This window comes from Lutjanus erythropterus, chromosome 20 (assembly GCF_056507025.1).
Source record: "Lutjanus erythropterus isolate fLutEry1 chromosome 20, fLutEry1.hap2, whole genome shotgun sequence".
NCBI lineage: Eukaryota > Metazoa > Chordata > Actinopteri > Lutjaniformes > Lutjanidae > Lutjanus > Lutjanus erythropterus.
Window position 1 is genome coordinate 1,911,239 of NC_139336.1, and position 21,569 is coordinate 1,932,807.

The following is a 21,569-nucleotide window of genomic DNA, read 5'->3' on the forward strand; positions in this document are numbered from 1 at the left end:
AAACACTAATTGACTGAACACTGGTGGCATGTAATTCATCACGTTTCAATAAAATTGAAATGCTTTGAAAGATTGTATCTGTGTACACAGGAAATGGCTAAATATATGACTTTTTCGCTTGAAAGATATGATACTGATGTATTTGCACATGTGAGTAATCATGCAATTGCTCTTAAAGATTACTCCTACATGTAAGGAGGAGTGTCTGGTTAAATGTGTCCCTTGAGTCCCTTCAGTATTTCCTCTTACATGTTGTAAGAGGAAGTTTTGAGAATTTTTCTCTCCAATATAATGGAGCCAAATGGTACTCTGCTTATGCTCAAAACGCAAGAAAAAACAGAACATCACCAAAAAACACATCTGAAAAATTCAAAACCGTTTCTTTCCAGAAATCATGACTCAGGTCCTCATGATAATCCACACACCTCGCTGTAAGCAGCTTCATGTAGGAACTGTTTACTACTTTATCAAACTACTACCCTTCTGCAGAATTCTATCACAAAACAGTATTTTAGTTTTTATATCCTGTAAAAAAAAAAAAAAAAAAAAAAGAAGACTTGAGACAAGTTAAATTTCATTGCAACTTACTGCAATAGATTTTTGAGTTTTAATGTAAATAAATAAAAATGTAATGGTTTTAGCTGAAAATATTCATATGGAAGGCCATTTCCACCACTGAAATAAGAAATATCCCCATGGTGAGTCTTAATTATGAGATAAAAAGTCAAAATTTTGACTTAATCTCATAAATTTGACTTTTTTTAATCTCATAATTTCAACGATTTATCTCATAATTAAGATTTTTTTTCAATCTCATCTCACTTTACTTAATTTTTAAAATAAATTTTTTTGGGGGGGTTCTAAAACTCAGAGATTCAACTTAAAATAAAGAAGAAAAGTTTGTTTGTCGTTTGTTTTTTTCTCAAAAAAAAAAAAATCCCTTATGAGTCTGAGCTGAAAACTCAGAAAAACGTATTGCAGTAAGTCGAACTGGAAAGTTGTAAGAACGCTGCTCATAATAAAAATCCACATTAATTATGTCATTAATTAATTAACCACATCGAATCAACTGTATTGAACATTGAATTTTATTTTTCTACATCAACACACATGAAACAGAGCAAACAACAACATGTTTCAAATAAAAAAATAGCCTTTGGTTTAATGTGCCCCAATCAATCAATCATAAGTGTCCAACAGACGTGTTACTCAGAGTGGATGAAGAACCAGCAGAGGACTTTAAGGCTGTGCTTGACGTCACTTGAGGCACATCACATGACCCTCACAGATCAGAGTTTAACACCAGGAACCAACTTCAGCGCAAACACATTCTGTCTCATCTGAAGTAGGTGTCTACAGTACAACAGTTGTTCTTAAAGGAACAGTCCCACGTTTTAGGAAACTGACATTTAACTTCTCACTTGACTCTGCAAACAAGATTTCCCAAAATGTCAGACTGCTTCTTGAGGCAACACTTGAGACATAATGTCTTCATCATGGGGTAAAAATGTCAAACAGCAGCTTTTCACTATGAGTATGGTGCTGTAACTGCACATTATGATCACAGTGTTCAGCTTTTTGTCCTTTGGTTGACCACAACACTGCAGCCCGTCCCCCATCAGGAGCCAAGACGGCTGCCTCATCAGCTGACGGTGTCTTTGTGTCCAGGTGAGACCGTCTTTCACTGTGTTCATAATGAGTTTAAGAATAAAGTGCTGCTTGAACCTGTGGTCGTCCACACACGACATCAGCTCTGACACAACATGTCAGAGCGGAGCTTTAAAGTGCAAAGAGAGCAGAAGATTCACAGAGTCTGTCCCCTGATGACAGCCCTGTGCTCACACTATGGACTCTTTGGACAGCTGCTTCCCTCGCTGTCCCCCATGTAAGGAGTGCAGCCCTGACGCTTCACTGTGTGACCTGGGAAGGAGTAGGACTACTCTCTGATTGGACTGTCGCCACTCGTTGTACAGTCGACAGTGATACCTGAGAGACACCTGAAGAAGACAGAACGGACGTTAGTATTCACCTAAAAAGAGAAGCACACACCCACAGGCCTCAGCATACTGACCAGGGTCCAGAAGAGGTAAATGGTGAAGAGGGCGACGGTGAGTGCGATGAGCCCCACGGCCTCCAGCCGGCTGGAGAAGTGAAGGTGATCGATGGCACCACGAAGGCAGAGCCAGCCGGAGATGGTGGCCAGAGGAGTGATGAGCAGGAAACACACCATGTCACCAAACAGGGTGCGCTTCTCCTGACGGAGACTTGGGTTCTGCAGCCACTGCAGCAACAGCGAGCAGAATGAAAGCACGGTCAACTTCTAGGTCACATGAGACACAGTGAATCACTGGACTGAATCCTTCTCATACTGACTGTCCTGTACGCTGGTGGACTCAAGAATGGGATTCAATCACTACCTCTGGGTCCCTCATGTTTGAAAGAATTATGCAAAAGTGCCCTATTGGATGCCCCTATGGGAGGTAAAATGTGCTGAAGTACCCTGTAGAGTGCCCTTCCAATCCAGAAAACAGGATTAAGTGGCCTGCCAGTGGAGAAAACATGCTACAGTGCCCTCTTTTTTTTAGAACTAAACCAGGGACTGGAAGTGTTTCACTATGATTTTCATCATGTTGGTGCCCCACCACATACAGCTAGTTCTCTTTTTATTTTGTTTTTGGCCCTGCCCCTCAGACTGTGAGTCCCCCACTGGTCCTGTACCTCGAGCAGCGACCTGGACTTCCTCTGCACAGTGAACTGGTAGTGGCAGAGCTCACAGAAGCTGGTTCCTGAGGCAGACAGCCAGTGCTCCAGACAGCTGCGGTGGATGGTGGCCAGGCTCCCGGAACATTCACAGGGGGACAGCAGCTCCTCCTGGGCTCCGCTGTCATGACAGATCCGACACATGGGGTTCTCTGGTACGGCACTGACGAGCACAAGAACAACAGGAGATACTCTGATTTGTTTGTTTAGATGTCACAGCTACATGTTCATTAGGAAGTAATGCCTTCCATCTCAGAGATCCCCATGACATGAAACCTGCTGGGTCGGGCCTGTATTCACAGACTCTACCACCTGAAGTCCTCCTACAGGTTTCCTCTCAAGACCTTTTGACCAACATTTACTGAAGGACAGAGAGGACCCACTGAGCTAAAAGGACACCCCTAAAAGGAAGCTGGGGTTGACTCCATCCACCCAATGACATTAGGTTTCATGATGATCTTACTCTTCATGCACAGAGTATTTGACTGACCAGTTTGTGTCAGAGAATGTAAATGAAATGTTACAGTAATGAATACAGGCTGCAGGAGCACCATGCACAAATTAGACATGGACGGATGCACAGATCCAAGTGTTAAAAAATGTATATATTTATGAACCTCTCACTGATTTTGTACCAGGGCTGAAACAAGTATCAAGTAATCAATTATGAGCTGATCATTTAATTAATCGCCAACTATTTTGATAATCAATAATGGGTTTGAGACATTTTTTAATTATAAAATGTCCAAATTCTCTGATTTCAGCCTCTTAAATGTGAATATTTTCTGGTTTCTTTCCTCCTCTCTGACAGTAAACTGAATATCTTTGAGTTGTAGACAAAACAATATATTTGAGGATGTCATCTGGAGCTTTGGAAAGCATTTTTCAACATTTTCTGACATTTTACGGACCAAACAACTAATTGATTTACAGAAAAATGATTGACAGATTAATCCATAATAAAAAATGATAACTGTAGGACAGATATGTTTTACGGTTGAATGATTTTGAGAAAATATTTGACTGCAATTTTGATTTTGCAGTTGGAATATGATTTGCAATCATTTGCATTTGCATTTAAAACATATCATTTTAGTGTAATTTTTGCAAGGCTCTGTGGCAAATAAAGATGTTTTCTAAAGTCTGTAAAAGTATGATGTATAGGTCAGAACAAAAGGTTCATTTGATGCACATTTTGCATTTAACACATATTGAACCTCTTGTAATTTGAAATTTTTTGTAGGTCATATTGTGATTTCATTGCAGTTGCAGCCTTGTTTCATACTTCAAAAAGGTCAAGTGTTGAGTGTTGAGTAGACTGTATCTATAATCAAACACCATCTGCATGCTGGTACAGCACTATAAAACATTTAAACAGCTGAAACATGGTGAGAAATCATTTATTAGTGTGTTTGCTAATATCCTCACATAAGCATACAATTATAACCTCTCTCAGTCAGTGTCACTGTCAGACTGACAGAGTGAACTTTTATTTGAACTACATCTCCCAGAATTATTTCTCTGAAAGAAAAACAATATCTAATAAATGGGCCTTGTGGCTCAACAGTAAGGGTTGCCTGCAGTAAGTAAAATGCCATGTCAGGATAGTAAATCTGGGCAAGTGATAAAAACAATCAAAACTATTAAATTATTTTGATAAATGATTAATTGATACAGTAATTTGTCATGCAAATATGGCAAAACTACTCTTTTTGAAGTCGCAACCATGGATATTTCCCACTTTTCTTTATATGTTATCATATTAAACTGAATATCTTTGGATTTTAGACAGAAAAAGACAATGGATTTTGAAAAACTGGGATGGATATTTTTCTTTATTTCTGACCATTTATAGACGTTGCATCCTTAGACTAAACATGATCATTACTTTAGTTTTTGTTTTTTGATAACCACTGAAAAACAAACAAAAATGGACCTTGAGCAAGTAGATTTCTGAACAACTTTCCTGACTGGGCAAGGGAAGAAAAATATTAGGGTTGTACCCAATTTATGGCTTTAGTTGTTATCTTTAACAGTGTCAAATTAACTATTGTGAAAAAAACAGTTGAAAAATGATTTCAATCATAATTAAAGCACATCATGACCTACCACTGTTTGGCATATGTGTCCACCCCTGGAGACATCAGCTGACTGTCCAGCTTGGTGGACAGCGGTGTGTAATACTGAGGCTGCTCACTGGTGGACACGCTGCATTCCTCCATGGTTTTCCCCGGCAGAGGTGGCTCATCAGAGAACCCACACATGGGCTCAGACTCCGGCTCAGGCTGGCTGCTCACATGGGCTGACAGACACTGGTTTGGCAAAACTTCAGGCAATAACGTGCAACGATTGGTCATCATGGTGGCAGACAGTAGAGCGATGGACACAGACAAATGTCTTATTGGACATCTCCCATCTACAGGAACAAGAGAGATGTGACTCAGATAAACCTGATGACAGAGAGGAATGTCTCCTTTAGCTGCTAAAAGCTCCACTATGTTCACCGGCTGGTTTCTATCTGTGTGTGTCTGCTGTCTGCAGCTGAGCAGTAGATGGGTTCATCAGAGCTTTTACAATAAAAACCAACACTTGTTGCTGTTAAGCGTAGACTTTACAGGTTATAAAGACCAAGCAATGAGTTAAAAGTACCTAAAAGACTTGGTGGAGCTGAGTGGAACTGCAGAATATGTGATGATTTCAAGTCATTTGATCCACCAGTGGCGTAGCTTTAAAGGGATAGTTCATACAAAAATGAAAATTCAGTCATTATCTACTCACCCTCCTGCCAATTGGTCAAGTTTAGTTTTTCAGTCCACAAAACTCTGCTGGAGTTTCACAGGAAAACAGTGTTGCAGAATCTCCCAAACAATGGAGGTGAAGGGTGACCAGTTTTGAAACGTAAAAAAGAACAACAGAATAAAAACATGAAATACCTCCATACTGCTCGTCTGGTGTGATCCAAGTCTCCTCAAGCCCCAACATATTTACACCATGTTTTTAGCCTGACTCTTCACTGTTGATCCTTAGCTTGGAGCCACGTTCACATACACGTCTGAACTGGGTGGGTGTAGTCTGACGATGTACGAATGGCATGTCAGGACTTTAGGAGACCTTAGGAGAGTATGAAGGTGTTTTATGGTTTTCTGGGGGGGTTATTTTTTATGTTTGAAAACTGGTCACCATTCACTTCCATTGTTTGGGAGATTCTGAAACACTGTTTTCCTGTGAAACTTCAGCAGTGTTTTGTGGACTAACAAAATAAACTTGTCCCTCAATCAGCATGAGGGTGAGTAGATCATGACAGAAGTTTCATTTTTGGGTGAACTATCCTTTTAATATCTAGCAATAATGTGAACATGTCATTAAAGTGTGTGCACATTGGATAATCCAAAGATAATGGCAGGGAATATACCATTTATTCAACATATTCAGTTTCAGTCAATGTTTTCACTACTCTCAGTTTTAATGAAATCATCTCATCATCATTTATACCAGGTATTAAATTGCATTGTGTTGCAATGTGTTTGTGTTTTAGGCAGGTGTAAACATAATCTGGATCACTTACTGGATACAGATTTTAAACACAGGCGCGAATGGGGTGTTATTTCCTTTCTCATGTAAAGTGACTGACATGTAAAGTAGGTTAGGTGTCACAGTGAATGAGACTGTTCTAAACAGCACTAGGTCAAAACCAGATAATGAGATTTATTTTGAGGTCAAAACAAATGCAGATGTGTTGTGAGGATAAAGGGACAGTCCCAGTAAAACCATTGCATAATAAGCTATAATTAACAACACGATGAGTGATGAGTCATGACAGGATGAGTCTGACAGTGACACCAAATATTATATTCACTGAGCACTGGAGAGTGCTGTGAACACACCATGCACACTGGCTTCACATTTACCTCTGTGAAGAAATGTCATCTCTTTCTCCTTTTTGTCATGAACAGCAGTCTACGCTCAGCAGTGTTGTGTCACATAACCTGTGCACACTGGATCTAGAGCTGCAACTATTAATTGATAATTAAATGATTATTTAATTATTTGTCAACTATTTTGATAATCCATTAATCAGTTTGAACATTTTTAACACAAAATTCTCTGATTTCAGCTTCTTAAATCTGAATATTTTCTGGTTTCTTTACTCCTTTGTAACAGTAAACGGAATATCTTTGGTTTGTGGACAAAACAAGACATTTGGGGACGTCATCTTGGGCTTTGGGAAAACCAATTAAACTTTTTTAGACCAAACAGCTAATCAATTAAAACACAGCCAATCAAGTAAAACAGATTATACAACAATGAAAATAATCATTAGCCGCAGCCTTAGTTGAATCTATAATACTTTGTGAAGCATACGATCTGCTACCCTTATTAGACAGGAATAGCAGTGCATTTTATTGAAAAATTGGAATTAATGACTTCTCCATGACTTGTCCAGGGTGTACCCCGCCTCTCCCACAATGTCAGCTGGGATAGCCCCCCCGCAACCCTTCGGGAATAAGCAGTTACAGAAAATGGATGAATGGATGGACTTCTCCACAGTTTTAACTAGGGATCTGCACCATTAACTAACTACATGATTAAACATCGCCACCCTCGTAGTTGGCACCAGAAATACTAGTCACTTAACTATTTATCAATATTTTACTCATGCACAATGCCAGATAACTGTTGCCTCTAAGATGTCATGCAGCCGCCCACCACTAGTCAAGGCTGTGACCCCATTAGACGGCAGCCTCATATGGTCCACGCAACCTCATATGTTGTTATCAGCAAAGTGGGACAGATGACAGCTCATAAAACCAGAGCAGTTTGGCAGTGTTTTAATATAGAAAATGGAAAGAACATTGAATGTGGACTGCGACAGAATAAACTGATATACAACCATATGACTGGAGCACCATGTGACCACATTCAGCACAGACACAGACATTAACCTGCAAGCAGAGCTTCTGCTGCTGCTAGCACTGCTAATGTTAGCCACACTGTGTAGCAGGCTGCAGCTAATATCAGCTCTGGATAAATGATCAATTACCTGCAGACACTATGATCCTTTTGGTCTGAAAAGGTGAAGCATTTAGTGAATTGTTGTCATGTTTTGTTGGTTAATGTGCAACGTTTGTACTGCATGACACAAAGTGGCACATATATCAGCAGCACTTAAAATAGAATTTGGCGATTGTAGACTGTGATTAACGGCTTTAAATGACTCTTAATACACTTTTCAGACAACATGATCAATCAATTATTTAACTGCTTTCTGAGTGTTTTCGTATTGTAAGACTAGTCCACTAGTCTAAATTAAATTTTGTGTTTAATCAACAGAGAAATGAAGCACCAGGAACATCCCTAATTTTAACACTGTGCAAATTCATACATCCGGCAATCATATCACAGCAGAGGAGGACACCAGGGTGTCACAAGCCTTTCATCCATGAGTAGACACGTTTCCTTCTGCACATTCACAGTGTCAGTTGACTGTAGAAAGAGAATAGTTTTTCCAATGTATGTTTTGGCTCTTTGAGTGCCACAAGCATTGGAGAGAAGGCAGACATCTCTATTGCTGGCATCTTCAAAACGCCACAGCTCACACCAGAACTATCAAGATGGATAAATAGCTCTACAGGTATGAGGTAAAATATCTATTTTTAATTTGGGCATGGACTCTCCCTTTAGATGTCTTCACAAAGACAGCCAATGTACCAGGGGTGGAAATAACTAATTACAGATATTCAAATTACTGTAATCAAGTAATTTTTTGGGGTACTTGTACTTTAGTAGTAGATTTTCAAGTCTGTAATTTTAGTTGTACTTACATACGCATTACAGGATGTAACCAACTTAGTTACTTTTAAAATCATAGTAGAGTACAGAGTACAACTTGACTTAATAGCCAAAACTCTCATCTGCATTTTCGCAGCGAATCAGGTGATCTGATCACAAACCACAAACAATGAAAACAATGATATACAAATGAAAAACAAAACAAAACGCTGCAGCAGCACACGTTTCCAAATAAAATGTATTAATGAGTTTATTCAATAGTCATGGCAGTAATTACACTGGTAGCAATGTAAGTTTATATTTGTTTAGTAATGTAACGGTACTTGTACATGAGAACAGATTTTCAATACTCTTCTCACCACTGCCATGTCCTGTCACTCTGGCAGCCAGCCTGATTATGTAGCCTGATGTGTGGCACCGCAACAGCTGAGGAATGTACTGACTGATCAACAAGTTGAGTCAGCTCTGCCTGACACTGACTGACTGACTCCATGTTAGGGGTTCTGAACAAACAACGGATGTCTTCAACATTTTGCTAGGTTAGCTAGCTACTGCTCACAATATGATCTCAGTACTGGACAATGTGCAACAGTAGTACAGTGTCTTAACATGAGCAGCAAAGCAGCATGGGAAAACAAGTACTGCAATGATTATATCATGAAATAAGTAATGTTCTGAGGCCTGCAGACACACAGCGGCGTGACGTTTAGCTGAAGTCATTTCGCACGCGGACTGAGCTCGTGTCTGTTATGATGACAGACACACACAGACAGGGGAAGTGAACGTTCCAGCAGGCCCCGCTAACGAGCCACACCTTTCCGTTATTTCTGTCAAACTCCACACACTTACCTTCAGCCGAAGTCCAGTATTCACAGCACCAACAGCTCGGACGCTAAGCACTGATCAGAAGTGTCGGTTTGTTGTTGTCCACCTGTGTGTGTGTGTGTGTGTGTGTGTATGTGTGTGCAGCCGCGTCGCCAGACAGATTTCACTGGGGCACGTGCCCCAGTATTGATCTGCAGTGCCCCAGTAAAAATTTCACCAATAAAAAAAAATCACTTCAGAGTTTTAAGTCTACATAGCATAGACTACAGCGCAAATACTACTTAGTATGGTAATTCATTGCTACTGTATTCACTCCACATAAACAATGCGCACATGGCTAATTAATATGGTAATTTATTCACGTGTAGCGACTTCGGCTGATAATACTTCAGTGTCAACTCGAAGTCGAGAGAGCGAGAGAGCGAGAGAGAGAGAGAGAGAGAGAGAGGGGGGGGGGGGGCAGGCGATGAGAATCACTGCGTGAGGTAGGTAACGTTAGCCGACAACAACTTGTTAAATATATTATTTTGATTTTGATTTGACGCGAACTGTAACTCCTAGATGGATATCAGAAAGATATTCGCCCGCAGCAGGGATAAAGCAGCGAGGAATGAGAGAGGTAAGTGAAGTCCTAGCTAGCTAGGCAACATAAGTCTGTCTTAAGTTAATGCTAAGTTAGCTAACGTTATTCCAGGTATCAAGACAACCATATTAATTTGCTGTACGAGCTGTGGGGGGAATTTCCAGTGAGTTTCATCAGCATGAAACATAATGTTGGTTATGGTCTGCTGGTTCTGCATCAATGATGATTTTGAGTAAGCTTGTGTTAGTTGACAGATATAGCCTATGGATGGTGCAGTGGTTCTCAAATGGTCTATCTTCAGGAAGAAACATTTTTCCCTATCAACAAGTCCTGAGCCAAATTTTTAAACCATTCAAGTTTAATTAAGTTCAATTTGCAGATGTTTAGAAGTCTAGAGTAAAGTGCACAAGTAGGACAAATGCATTACCGCAGTACATTTCAGGTGGTTAATCAAAGATCTAGGCAACAACATAGTCTGATATGATTGAATAGTTTAAAGAACTATTTATGTTTTTTTATGATAAATAAGTGCTGAATATGTTTTTTTTTTCTCACGCACTTTGCGCACTCTCATGAATTCTTTGTGCCCCAGGTGTGCCCCAGTACAGTATTAGGTCTAGTGACGCCCCTGTGTGTGTGTATTCAACTCCTCTGCTGTCATGTCAGACAGAACTTCCGCTTTGAGCTGGAGCTGTTGTTCGCTTCAGCTGTCGACACTTACTGATATTTAATACCCTCAATTTTGCCTTACAGGCAGAGCTTCACTTTAGACTCTGCTTACTTTTAGCATATAGTTGGCCTATAAACAACTCTTAATATTTATTTCTCTGGTAACAATTATTATTTCATTCATCATTTCGCCCCTGGTGGGCTAGTCTTCACTATCCGTATGTTAGAACGCGATGGAGGCAGACGCACTCTGAAAGGAAGCCGTGCCTGTGAGGCGAAGTTTAGGGCAAACTTGTATTACGGTCACTGGTTTCTCTGAGCCAATCACATTCTGTTTTGTCCACGCTTCTTTTGCATAAACAAGGTAAGTATAAAACAAAATAAGCCTATCAGTGGTGGAATGTAACTAAATACATTTACTGAGGTACTGCACTTAATTATAAAAATACTCAAAATATTTGCTACTTTATTACTCACTGTAGTTTGGGGAGTAACTGATTACGTGTAACAGGATTACATAATCTAGATACAAAATAGGTAACAGTATTCCATTATAGTTACAGATTAAACAAAATACATAAACAGGTTACAGACACATTTAATAAAAATGGGGATTATTATATTTTAAAATAAAGAACAATATCCTACCATGCACAGTGCACACAGCTGCCAATTCATTATCATGATCTCTAGTGATGAAATGTTTCACTGGGTGGAAATGTCAACATTTTTAGTCTTAATATCAATACATCAATTAATAAATTGCACACAGTAAAGGAAGGAATAGCTGGACAAACTAATATAGCTAACAACCAACATAAAACAGCTACAACGATCAATCTGTTACTAGTCAACTATTGAATTAATCTCCATCTATTTTAACAATCTTTTTTTTTTATTCCTCTCTGATAATAAACTGAATATTTTTAAGATGTCAACAAAACAAGACATTTAAGGACGTCATCTTGAGCGTTGATCAACATTTTCCACCATTTTCTGACATTTCATGGACTAAACAACTAATTGATTAATTGAGAAAATAACCAATTAATAATTGCTGAAAAAAAATTGTTGGTTGCAGTCCTAAAAACTGCTACACTACATTTGTCTGACAGTTTTAGTAACAGGTTACTTTACAGATTAGGATTCATTACACACAAAACGTCTGGTTTATAAAATATGATGTTTTGAATTAAACTACCCAGTACAGCTGAAATAATTTGTCAGTTAATCAATTAGCAGACTTAAAGAAGATTAAAACAGCAACTTTTTTGGTTTTCATGAAAAACATTTGGTTCCAGCTTCACAAATGTGAAGAGATCCTGCTTTTTGTGCATTGAGTACTTTTACTTTTAGTACTTCAATTACATTTTCCTGATTATACTTACATGGCTTACTTTTACTTAAGTACCATTTTCAGTGCATAAGTATTTTTACAGTGTTGTATTAGTACTTTTACTTAAAGGCATAATATGCAACATTTTCTCAGAAAAACAGTGCATACAGTCATAAACATAACCCCTTTTAATCATCACTTTTGACCCACTAGAAGTGTCTGGTGGTTATTTTGCTGTGTACAGGACACTTTACTAACCCAAAACGTGGGTATTTGACATCCTGAGAAAGAGACTCAACTATATTTCTGGTGCCTTTACAAACAGCTCAGACAAACCCTTTCTAACTAGTAACTATAGTACATGATCCAGTAATGACATCACCTCAGACATCCCTCACGTACACACTAATGTTGGCAGAAGTGGTTTTATGTATTAGGCACCTGTCAAATGGGATGAACTGCAAACTGGACACAAACCAGAGTCCTACATTCCTCTTGGAGATTTTAAAGCTTTATTATCAGATGATTTTTGTGATTCTTGTAGCTGTTTTTATTCCAGTTCCTTCTTATTGTGTAGTTCTGTTGTTCTGTCTGCTCATTATATTCTTGTGAATGTGTTCTGTTCTTAGGCCTTTCTTGCAAAAGAAATCTTAATTTTAATGAGACTGCCTAACAAATAAATAAGATTAAATAATAACAAATAAATAAAATCCTATTGCATCTCCCCTTTAAGTAAACGATGTGAATACTTCCTCCACTATTGATATTTATACACACTACAGTCAGTGTAATGCAATTCTATACAGCACTGAAAGAGGTCTCTGGCATACATTCAACTATATTGAACTACATTTTATGTATTGGATTGTGTTAGATTGTGCAGGTACGTCAATGTCAACCTCTGTCTCTCTTCACAAATTACATTACCAATATTAAATGAGGAAATAGACATTAATTGTGTGTTCCAATACACACACTGATACACTGTTTAGTATGCCAGAAAATGTTAATGTTATTAAAATGTCCCAATACATGCAGTATGCAAGCCAGCATGCTTTTCTGGTTATCCTGACCCACAGTCCTATGTGATGGGTGTATGAGTGAGAGGGTCAAAGCTCAAGGCACCATTTTATGAGGATGTAGTATGTCCCAGTTGTATGCATACTGCAGCAGTATGTGTTAGTGCAGGGGTCTGCACTGTCTGCAGATCTGGGGCTTTATGAGGCTCTTTAGTCCCTCTCCAGTGGCTCCCTGTGACTTTGGCAAAAACATGAATGACAGTTATTTCTTTATATTGCTCAGCCCTAGATCAGGATATGGTTGGAGGGAATGGATATTTATGTAAACAGCCAGAACAAATTCCATCTGAAAGGTAATGTCTCTGAAAAGCAGGTTTATGATCTGTTTTATCTCTTCCCTGAGTTTCCTGCTTGAACACAGTCAGTGTTTTTCTGACTTTCAAGGTCTCCAAACAGTCCAGTCTCATGACTGATAGCTAGTGACATACTTATTGGGTTAGATAAAGTTAGATTTTAAAAATCTGTTTACAGCAGGGCAGCTGTACAGAGAATAAAGCCAGATCTGCAGGATATAAATGAAGGAAGTGAGTTGAATGTATTCGTGGCCTTGTTTCTTATTGTAGCTAACGGTGCTGCAGTGTGCTGTTTTCATCAGGAGGCCTCGGTGGAGGAAGTCTACAGAGGCTGGACTGAAAACAGCAGCAGGAAGGAGCTGCCCTGCACTGGCTCAAGGTGAGAGGCACCGCCTGAACGGAGGATATCACAGCTCTCAGCCCTGCCTGGTGTTTTTTTAGAGCAGTCATTCCCAAAGACCCACAGGTGGGTCACAGGAGATTTTATTTGGGTCACCAAATAAATGAAGGAGTGTGGAATAAATTTAGCAGTGTCTTAATTATATTCTTATAATTCAGTAGGCTAAAATGTTTTATATTGTTTTCCTGATGAGGGGAAATAAAAGCAATGGGATGTCCTGTTAACTCAGCCTAAAATAATTTATTTCTCATTACCAAAGTATTAAGCATGCGTATATGTTTGTAATAACCTGCATCAAGATTAGGGCTCCAAATGATATATTGCCGATCAATCTGTCCATTATATTCACGGTTGATCAATCAGTTGTTGGTGAAAAACATCGATCTGACAATAATTTTTCAACTAGTTGATTAGTTGTTTGGTCCATAAAATGACAGAAAATAATGAAAATTAATTAATTAATCTTGTCACAGTCTTGTCAATTGAATGAAATGTATTCATTTATTTAAATAAATTATATAAAGTTTGACCAACTTTATTGCATCCTCAAACCACTCCTGTTTTTACTGAAGTAAAAGACCTGAGTACTTTTTCTATCACTGACTATTTGTTGTTCAGTCTTACAAAGACATACATTCATGTTTGGCTCTATTTTTCGATCTTTAATTAATTAAGTAGTTGTTTGTGCCATTAAATATCAGAAAATAATGAAAATTAATTAATTAATCCTGTCACGGTCTTGTCAATTGAAAAATAGGCCCAAACATGTGAAAATTGGTGGAGTGTATGTCCATCCGTGTGCTCCACCTGTTTTCATGTTTGTTGTCAAACTCAAACTCTCAATACTTTGAGAAAGTTTTTAAACTTTGAAAGTTTTGAAATAAACCAAACAAAGTTTTACCGACCTATAATCTTTTGTTGAGATAATTTACTTTTCTTCTTTAGATAAAATTGAATCTTGTGAGATTTAAAAACCACCCAAAACAATCCTAATTTAAAAACTGTTCACAATGAACTATGAACCTGATTTGTCTTTATTTGGACATTTGAAAACTGAATAAAAAAATATCTCAACAAAACATTATTAGTTGGTAATACTTTTTCAAAGCTTGAATTGGACTCAAAACTCAAATCTATTGAATTAAGTTGCCTTGAAATTTGAAGTTTTCTCAACTTTTTATTTTTACAGCACATTAATTTGCTGTAATGAGAGGTGAATGTGAATTAAAATACTGATAAATATTTGAGTTAGTTTAATCAAACATTTCAGTTTAACTGTAATCAAAGGATACATGTAACACTAACTTTATTTAAGCTCTGATAACCTCCAACTTTTAAGCTTATCAACTCAAACAAATTATGTGAATCCAAAGCAAAACATATGTGAATTCATCACATAAAAAGACATTAAACTATAAATGTATTGTCAACCAGGAAACATGGGCATCATCTCATTACATTTTAAACTTGTTAAACAGGTATTAAACGGGCAGACCACAGTCCACACATGTTGTCTATTTATCATTTGATCTTATATTGACAAATCTGATGTCAGCGGTTGCCATCCGCAACAAGGCAGTTTCACCCTTTGACTGATTGCTTTTGAGTACTGTACTAACAGCAAGACCTCCACAGGGTGGAGCCTGAAGCCACAAGGGTCAGGGTTGGTGTCATCGCTGGAGGTGGGGCCTACTGCCTTTTCTTGTATTGATCCATTGTTCCATCCAGCCAGTACACCTACTGTACCAGCCTGTCCTCCCTTGAACCTTGTCTCCACGGTCAATGTACCAAAAAACAACAAAAAAGAAAAGATATGTATATATGTATATATTTTTTAATTATTTCTATCCTCTGTCACTTTGCAAAACAGGATCTAGCAGATTCATATTCATTTTATCCCTCTACATTTTTTAATTACTCTTAAACTTTTGGTAATTTGATGGGGTGTGCACAGGACTGACATGACATCACATCACATCGATCATAATCATGGATTCTTTATAACTGTTGTCATATGTCTTTTGGTCAATTATGTCATTTTTAATGCAAAGTTGACATTGCTTGAGATGTCTTTCTTATGACAACTTGACATAATGAAACTTAAAGAAGCTTTATGTTTTAACATGACATTATGCTGTCATATGCACTTGGTTTTGATGCAGGCCATCATAAGACCATTACAATTTTGCAGTGAGCATTGTCCTTGATCTCAACCACAGTGACAGAGTGGACTTGTCATAAAGATGTCATTACATTGTCAGATGCTTTTAGAACAATTCCATGAATAATTTCATTTGACCTCAAATAAACTGGCATTGGAGTTTACATAAAGATTTCTTCATGTTCATAACAAGTGTCATGACATGGCTGCAATGTATACTTAGTGTTTTTACTCTGTAAGGCACCTGCACTGGTAACCTGCTCACTTAATAGGACAGTTATTGTGTTTCATTTTGTACAGTGCAGGATGTATCTACTGCTTTATTATGGTAGGCACCTGCATTTACTGTACTTTGTACTGCACTTTAAATTATATTTCTTGTGTTTAATTGTTATGTGTAAGAACACATGGAAATTAGAGTCTTGCTTAATGTTTTCATTTCTTGTAAATGATCAGTGTCATTGCATGCTGTTCTTTTATAAAAACAACTCAAGTAATGTCAGTCTTATGCACACAGCTTGGTCAAGTGTTACCAAACTTTCCTTTGTACTTTATTTTGAAAAGTACAATTTAAGTACTGTTAGAGTCAGGACAACTTACTGTAACCCTATAGGTCAACACTTTATCCACAGGAAACTGTTGTGTTACTTCTATATGAAACCATTCATCACCAAACTCTTGCAGATTAAATAGAGACATTTTGCATGTTGAATGTATTTTATAACACTGTAGGATATTTTTTTAGTTGATGATGATTAACATTCCACCATGGTGGGTGACTTGTGTGTAGATTAAAAAAATAATCAAATTAAAAAAACGAATTAGATTTAAAATTGTTTTTTGTCTGCTTCCACTTAAATCAAAAGTGCTACAGATCTCAGCTGTAGCGTGTCCTGTATGCACTGTAGTTCTTCAGTTTCACAGAAGGTGGAGCTATAGCACAATATGTATGCATATTATATCCATGCCAGTTGTTTATTTGACAAAGCATTTATAATGTCAGTGGCCAGCATTTCCACCACAAGAATTAGAAACATTTATTTATCTAAAAGTTGAAAGTCAACATGAGCCTCTGATGAGGCAGCGTCTTTCTCAACATGCAGGATTTCATCAGTCCTGTTCTGTCTCCGTGTTCTTTCTGACTGTATGTTCTGTGTGTTTTCTCCTGTTTGTTTGCTCATCATGAAACATGACAGATAAGACTTATTGATCCTCATGGGTAATGTCACAGCTGCACAGGGACATAACTGAGACGTAAAAAAACGCATGTATGAGAAGTATATACACCAATGGTTCCACTACTTTTTCAGAAGTCGAAAAACGTTTGTGGTCCCCCACTCCACAATTTTTAACAATAATCAGAGATAGAACTGAAAAAAAAAGGATTCAAATGCTGAATTTTTGTGAGATAAAGGTTAGCAAGAAAAAATCACCAAACTTTTGAGGCCAGATCGTTCAAGTGGTTCAGTTAGTCTGACCCTATCCTAAAAACTGCATGACAAACAATAATTGATCTGGCAGAAGTTCAGCCTATTTCTAAAAGCACCATTCTAACATTTGTTCATTAGCACTAAACACAATGTACCGCTGAGGTTGCTGGGAACTGCTAACAGACTGTTGGGCTGAAAAGAGTGAGCTGATGATGGCACAGGGAACATGAAGGTCTGAGCCAAAGTTCATAGTAATTTATCTGACAAGATATTTTACTCCAAACCACAAATGTCAGCCTCATGGTGGCACTGGAGAAAAGATCGGGGGACCAAAGATGACCAAAGATGCTGGAACACGTCACTGACTATAAATGAAGATATACATCATGGCGGTCCATGCAATGATTATCTAGATCAGTGGTCTCAACCTGTAGCTGCTCTTCAGTGGCCCCCTGTGGCTTTGGCAAAAAAGATATGGAGATGAATAACAGTTTTTTTTTTACTATTTTAATTTTCATTCATCATTATTGTACGTCTGCACTGTAAAAGTTGAGAAAACTCAAACTTTCACTTGCAACATACCTGCAAATAGTGGTTAAAATTTTAATGTTTTCAATTAAAACCACCAAAATAACGACAAATCAGGTTCACAGCTCACTGTGACCAACTTTTAAAAGTATTTAATATATAATAATTAATAACAATAATTAATAATATATTTATATATTAATATATAACTGAGGCAAAACTTAACAAACTTGACAAACTTAAAAGCAGGAGGTTATCAGTGCTTAAATTTGGTTAGTGTTACATGTACTCTTTGATTACAGTCAAATTAAAATATTTGATTAAGTCAACTCAATTCAACAATTCAGTAAACGCAACTCAGCATTTTCATTCACACCTCTCATTGCAACAAGCTAACACACTGTAAAGAATAGAAAATTGAGAAAACTTAAAATTTCAAGGCAACTTAATTAAATAGATTTGATTTTTGAGCAAAAGTTTTAACAACTAATAATGTTTTTATTTAAGTAATTTTTTATTTAATTTTTCAAGCATCCAACTAAAGACAAATCAGCTTCATACTTCACTTCAAAATAGTATTTTTTTTATTATCTCAACTAAACATTATAGGGTGGCAAAATGTTTTAAAATTTATTTCAAGGCTCAAGAGTTTAAGTTGGGCTCACTGGGCTATTGAAATATTGAGTTGAATCAATTATTTTTACACTGTAAATTAAAATTGACATATTTTAACTATAAAAAATATGTAGCCTATACAATAAATAAATAAATAAATAAATAAAACAACAACAAAAAAGTATTTTTAAATATTGGTCACAGTGAGCTGCGAACCTGATTTGTCATTATTTTAGTGCCTGAAAATTAAATGTTTCAATTGAAAATATTAAAATTTTAATCATTGTTCGTTTTCTCTTCAATGAATTTGCTCAATGATTTTTCAAATTTTTAAAATGTTTTGATTTCTTTTTTATTAAATCAAGAAATGTTATTTATCTCAACAAAAGATTTGTAGTTGGTAAAACTTTTTCAGAACTTAAGAATTTGAGTTGGACTCAAAACTCAAAACTCTTTTGGCCTTGCCTTGAAAATTTGAGTTTTCCCAATGTAGACCTACAACAATGATAAATGAAGATCAAAATGGTAAAAACTAAACAAACCACAAAAAAAAAAAAACTATCATTCATTTCCACATAATCTTTTGCCAAAGCCATGGGGAGCCACTGGAGAGCAGCTACAGAGTCACCTGCAGCTCTGGAGCCACAGATTGCAGACACCAAAGTTAGGTGGACCCAGTTTAAATACCATTACACTGGTGGTTTTCAAACTTTTTGTGCCAAAGAGGAAGTCAGAATCTTCAAGCACACCTGTATTCATATCTATGCAAAGAAGCCTCTATAATCAACCTAACCAATCACAGACAGAGTTCCTGGAATGCGGGTGGGGAACAAAAAATGGTGCCAATCAATCAGGGCCTTTGATGTGTCACACCACGAACGGCGATACTGTGGGTGCGTCTACACTGGAGGAAAAGTGAACAAACCAGTGAGCCAGTCCTTCTCGTCTGACTGCTTCTCTCAGTGTTTCAGAGGGTCAAAGCTGTGACTCACTTCAGTATTGAGCAGTTCGGCAGCTAACTGACACACATTCAGTCTGTGGGGACACAGGACTGGCCCACTGTCTCATTCTTTAAGTGTTTGTTCTAAAAGTAGTGCATATTTTTATCCCTGCCACGTATAAGCCAGAAGGGCATCATGTAATTGCTTCTGCGTGAGTGTGTGTGTGTGCTAATCTCAAATACTACTGGACAGATCAGCCTTTTTTTTTTTACTTTACTGCCCTTATGTTTTTATAGCCAGAGGCATTATATTCTCAGGTCATCTCATTCTTGTCGTATCTTGTCACATCACAAGAACACCTTGAGGGAATTTCTTCAAACTTGACACAAATGTTCATTTGGACTCAAAGATGAACTGATTACATTTTGGTGGTCAAAGGTCATGGAGACCTCACTAAACACATTTTTGGTCGTAACTCAAGATTTAATTATGACAGAATTATGAATTACATGAATCTGGATAGAAATGCTGTATGCAATGGAGAGAACTGGACCCAAAACCGAGACCCAGACAGCAGTTCAGTTTTAGGTGGTTTTATTTTCAAACAAAACAGGAATGGACATCTTGAGTTGATGCAGGGCTCTCAGGAGAAACTGGGCAGGCAGGCAGAGCAAGGCTGGAAACTGGTGGCACGCTGGAGAGGCAGACAAACGGGTACCAGTGAATGGATCAGAGACAGGCAGGGCAAGGCTGGAAAAAGGTGGCAGGCAAATGGGTCACCAGCGAGTGTCAATCTGAGGCAGAAAACAGACAAGTCTTACGCAAAAATCTACAAGAAGAAAAAAGCAATTAGCAACAGGTAGGCCATGGTTACTACCACAAGGCAGACTGAACAATCTGGCAGAGACTGGACTGCAGAGCCGGGGTATTTGTACTGCTGGAGTTGATTGGTGGATGGTTTTCAGGTGAGCAGGCAGATTGGTAGCAGGAGTTGATTGGCAGCAGAGCTGATGAGCCACGTCAAGACACACAGACACAGAGAGAGACAAACAAGGAACCACAAGAAACAAAAGGGAGGGGAAAACAGCTGACACATGAGGAATGAAGGAAAAGGCAGACTATGACAAGAAATGGATGTAAACTGTAACTTGACTTGAGTCTGGCGTCCTGCTTTCAGAGATCCGTAAAGGAAAGTGCATAATTATATCAGTGTCAGCAGTGGAATCAAGGAACATGAAAATAATGAGATATGAAAATGAGGTCACGTGTTTCTGGCTTGGGGTGCAATTTTTTCATCCATTTACTCTCGCTATAAGTTGCACATGCACAGTTGGATCTTCTCAATACAAGAGATAGGAGCTTTGTGGGGCACACAGAACCTGCGACCTCACCAGTCATCTGAATGCTGCTGGTTTACACATCGTCAACCTCTGGGCGGCAGCAGAGAGCGACTGGCTTGATCTACATCTGATAATTAACACAGCAGAGGGAGATGTGGTGATAGTTGGAGGCATAGACATATATACATAGACGCCGCATTGAGCGCTGAATCATACGTCGACGTCGCCGCCATATTGGATGTGGCAAGAGCGAACTGAGAAGATGCCTCATTCATTCATGCAGAGTGGCAACAGACGCAAAAAGCTGTGCAATACCATTCTTTTCCAAGGTTTTTAGCTTACAAACACACACACACACACACACACACACACACACACACACACACACACACACACACACACACACAGACTGTAGTTGTATAGTTGTATAGATATATGTATGTATATATGTTAGGGGTGCAACGGATCAAAAAACTCACGGTTCAGATCGTATCACGGTTTTGAGTCACGGATCGGATCATTTTTCGGATCAGCAAAAAATAAAAAAGTGGTGGGATTAGGGTTAAATTATTTTAAAAATGCACTTGTCTTTGATCTTTGTCTGTCTGTAATTATCACCATAGTTGTGTGATGTAATAATAATGATAATAGTAATGATAATGGTAATAATATTAAAAACTTCAAACTTATACAGTGCTGTACTATGTATATACTATACATATATTAGATCATTATACACTGTACAGTATAATACACAACTACACTCTGTAGTCTGGCTCAATGTCCCGCCTACAGCAGCACATCTGATTGGTCAGAAGT

The 21,569-nt window shown here is 37.9% G+C and overlaps 1 protein-coding gene across 1 annotated transcript; it reads right to left on the reverse strand.

The window, feature by feature from the left end:
* Positions 1-1,335: 1,335 nt before the first annotated feature.
* On the reverse strand, positions 1,336-9,518 carry LOC146307988 (E3 ubiquitin-protein ligase MARCHF3-like). Its single transcript, XM_084746226.1, has 5 exons — positions 9,400-9,518; positions 4,870-5,176; positions 2,719-2,923; positions 2,072-2,281; positions 1,336-1,997 (listed from the first exon to the last, which is right to left on the reverse strand). The coding sequence occupies exons 2-5, from the start codon at positions 5,118-5,120 to the stop codon at positions 1,839-1,841; spliced, it is 825 nt and encodes a 274-aa protein (XP_084602352.1). The 5' UTR covers positions 5,121-5,176; positions 9,400-9,518; the 3' UTR covers positions 1,336-1,838.
* Positions 9,519-21,569: the final 12,051 nt, after the last annotated feature.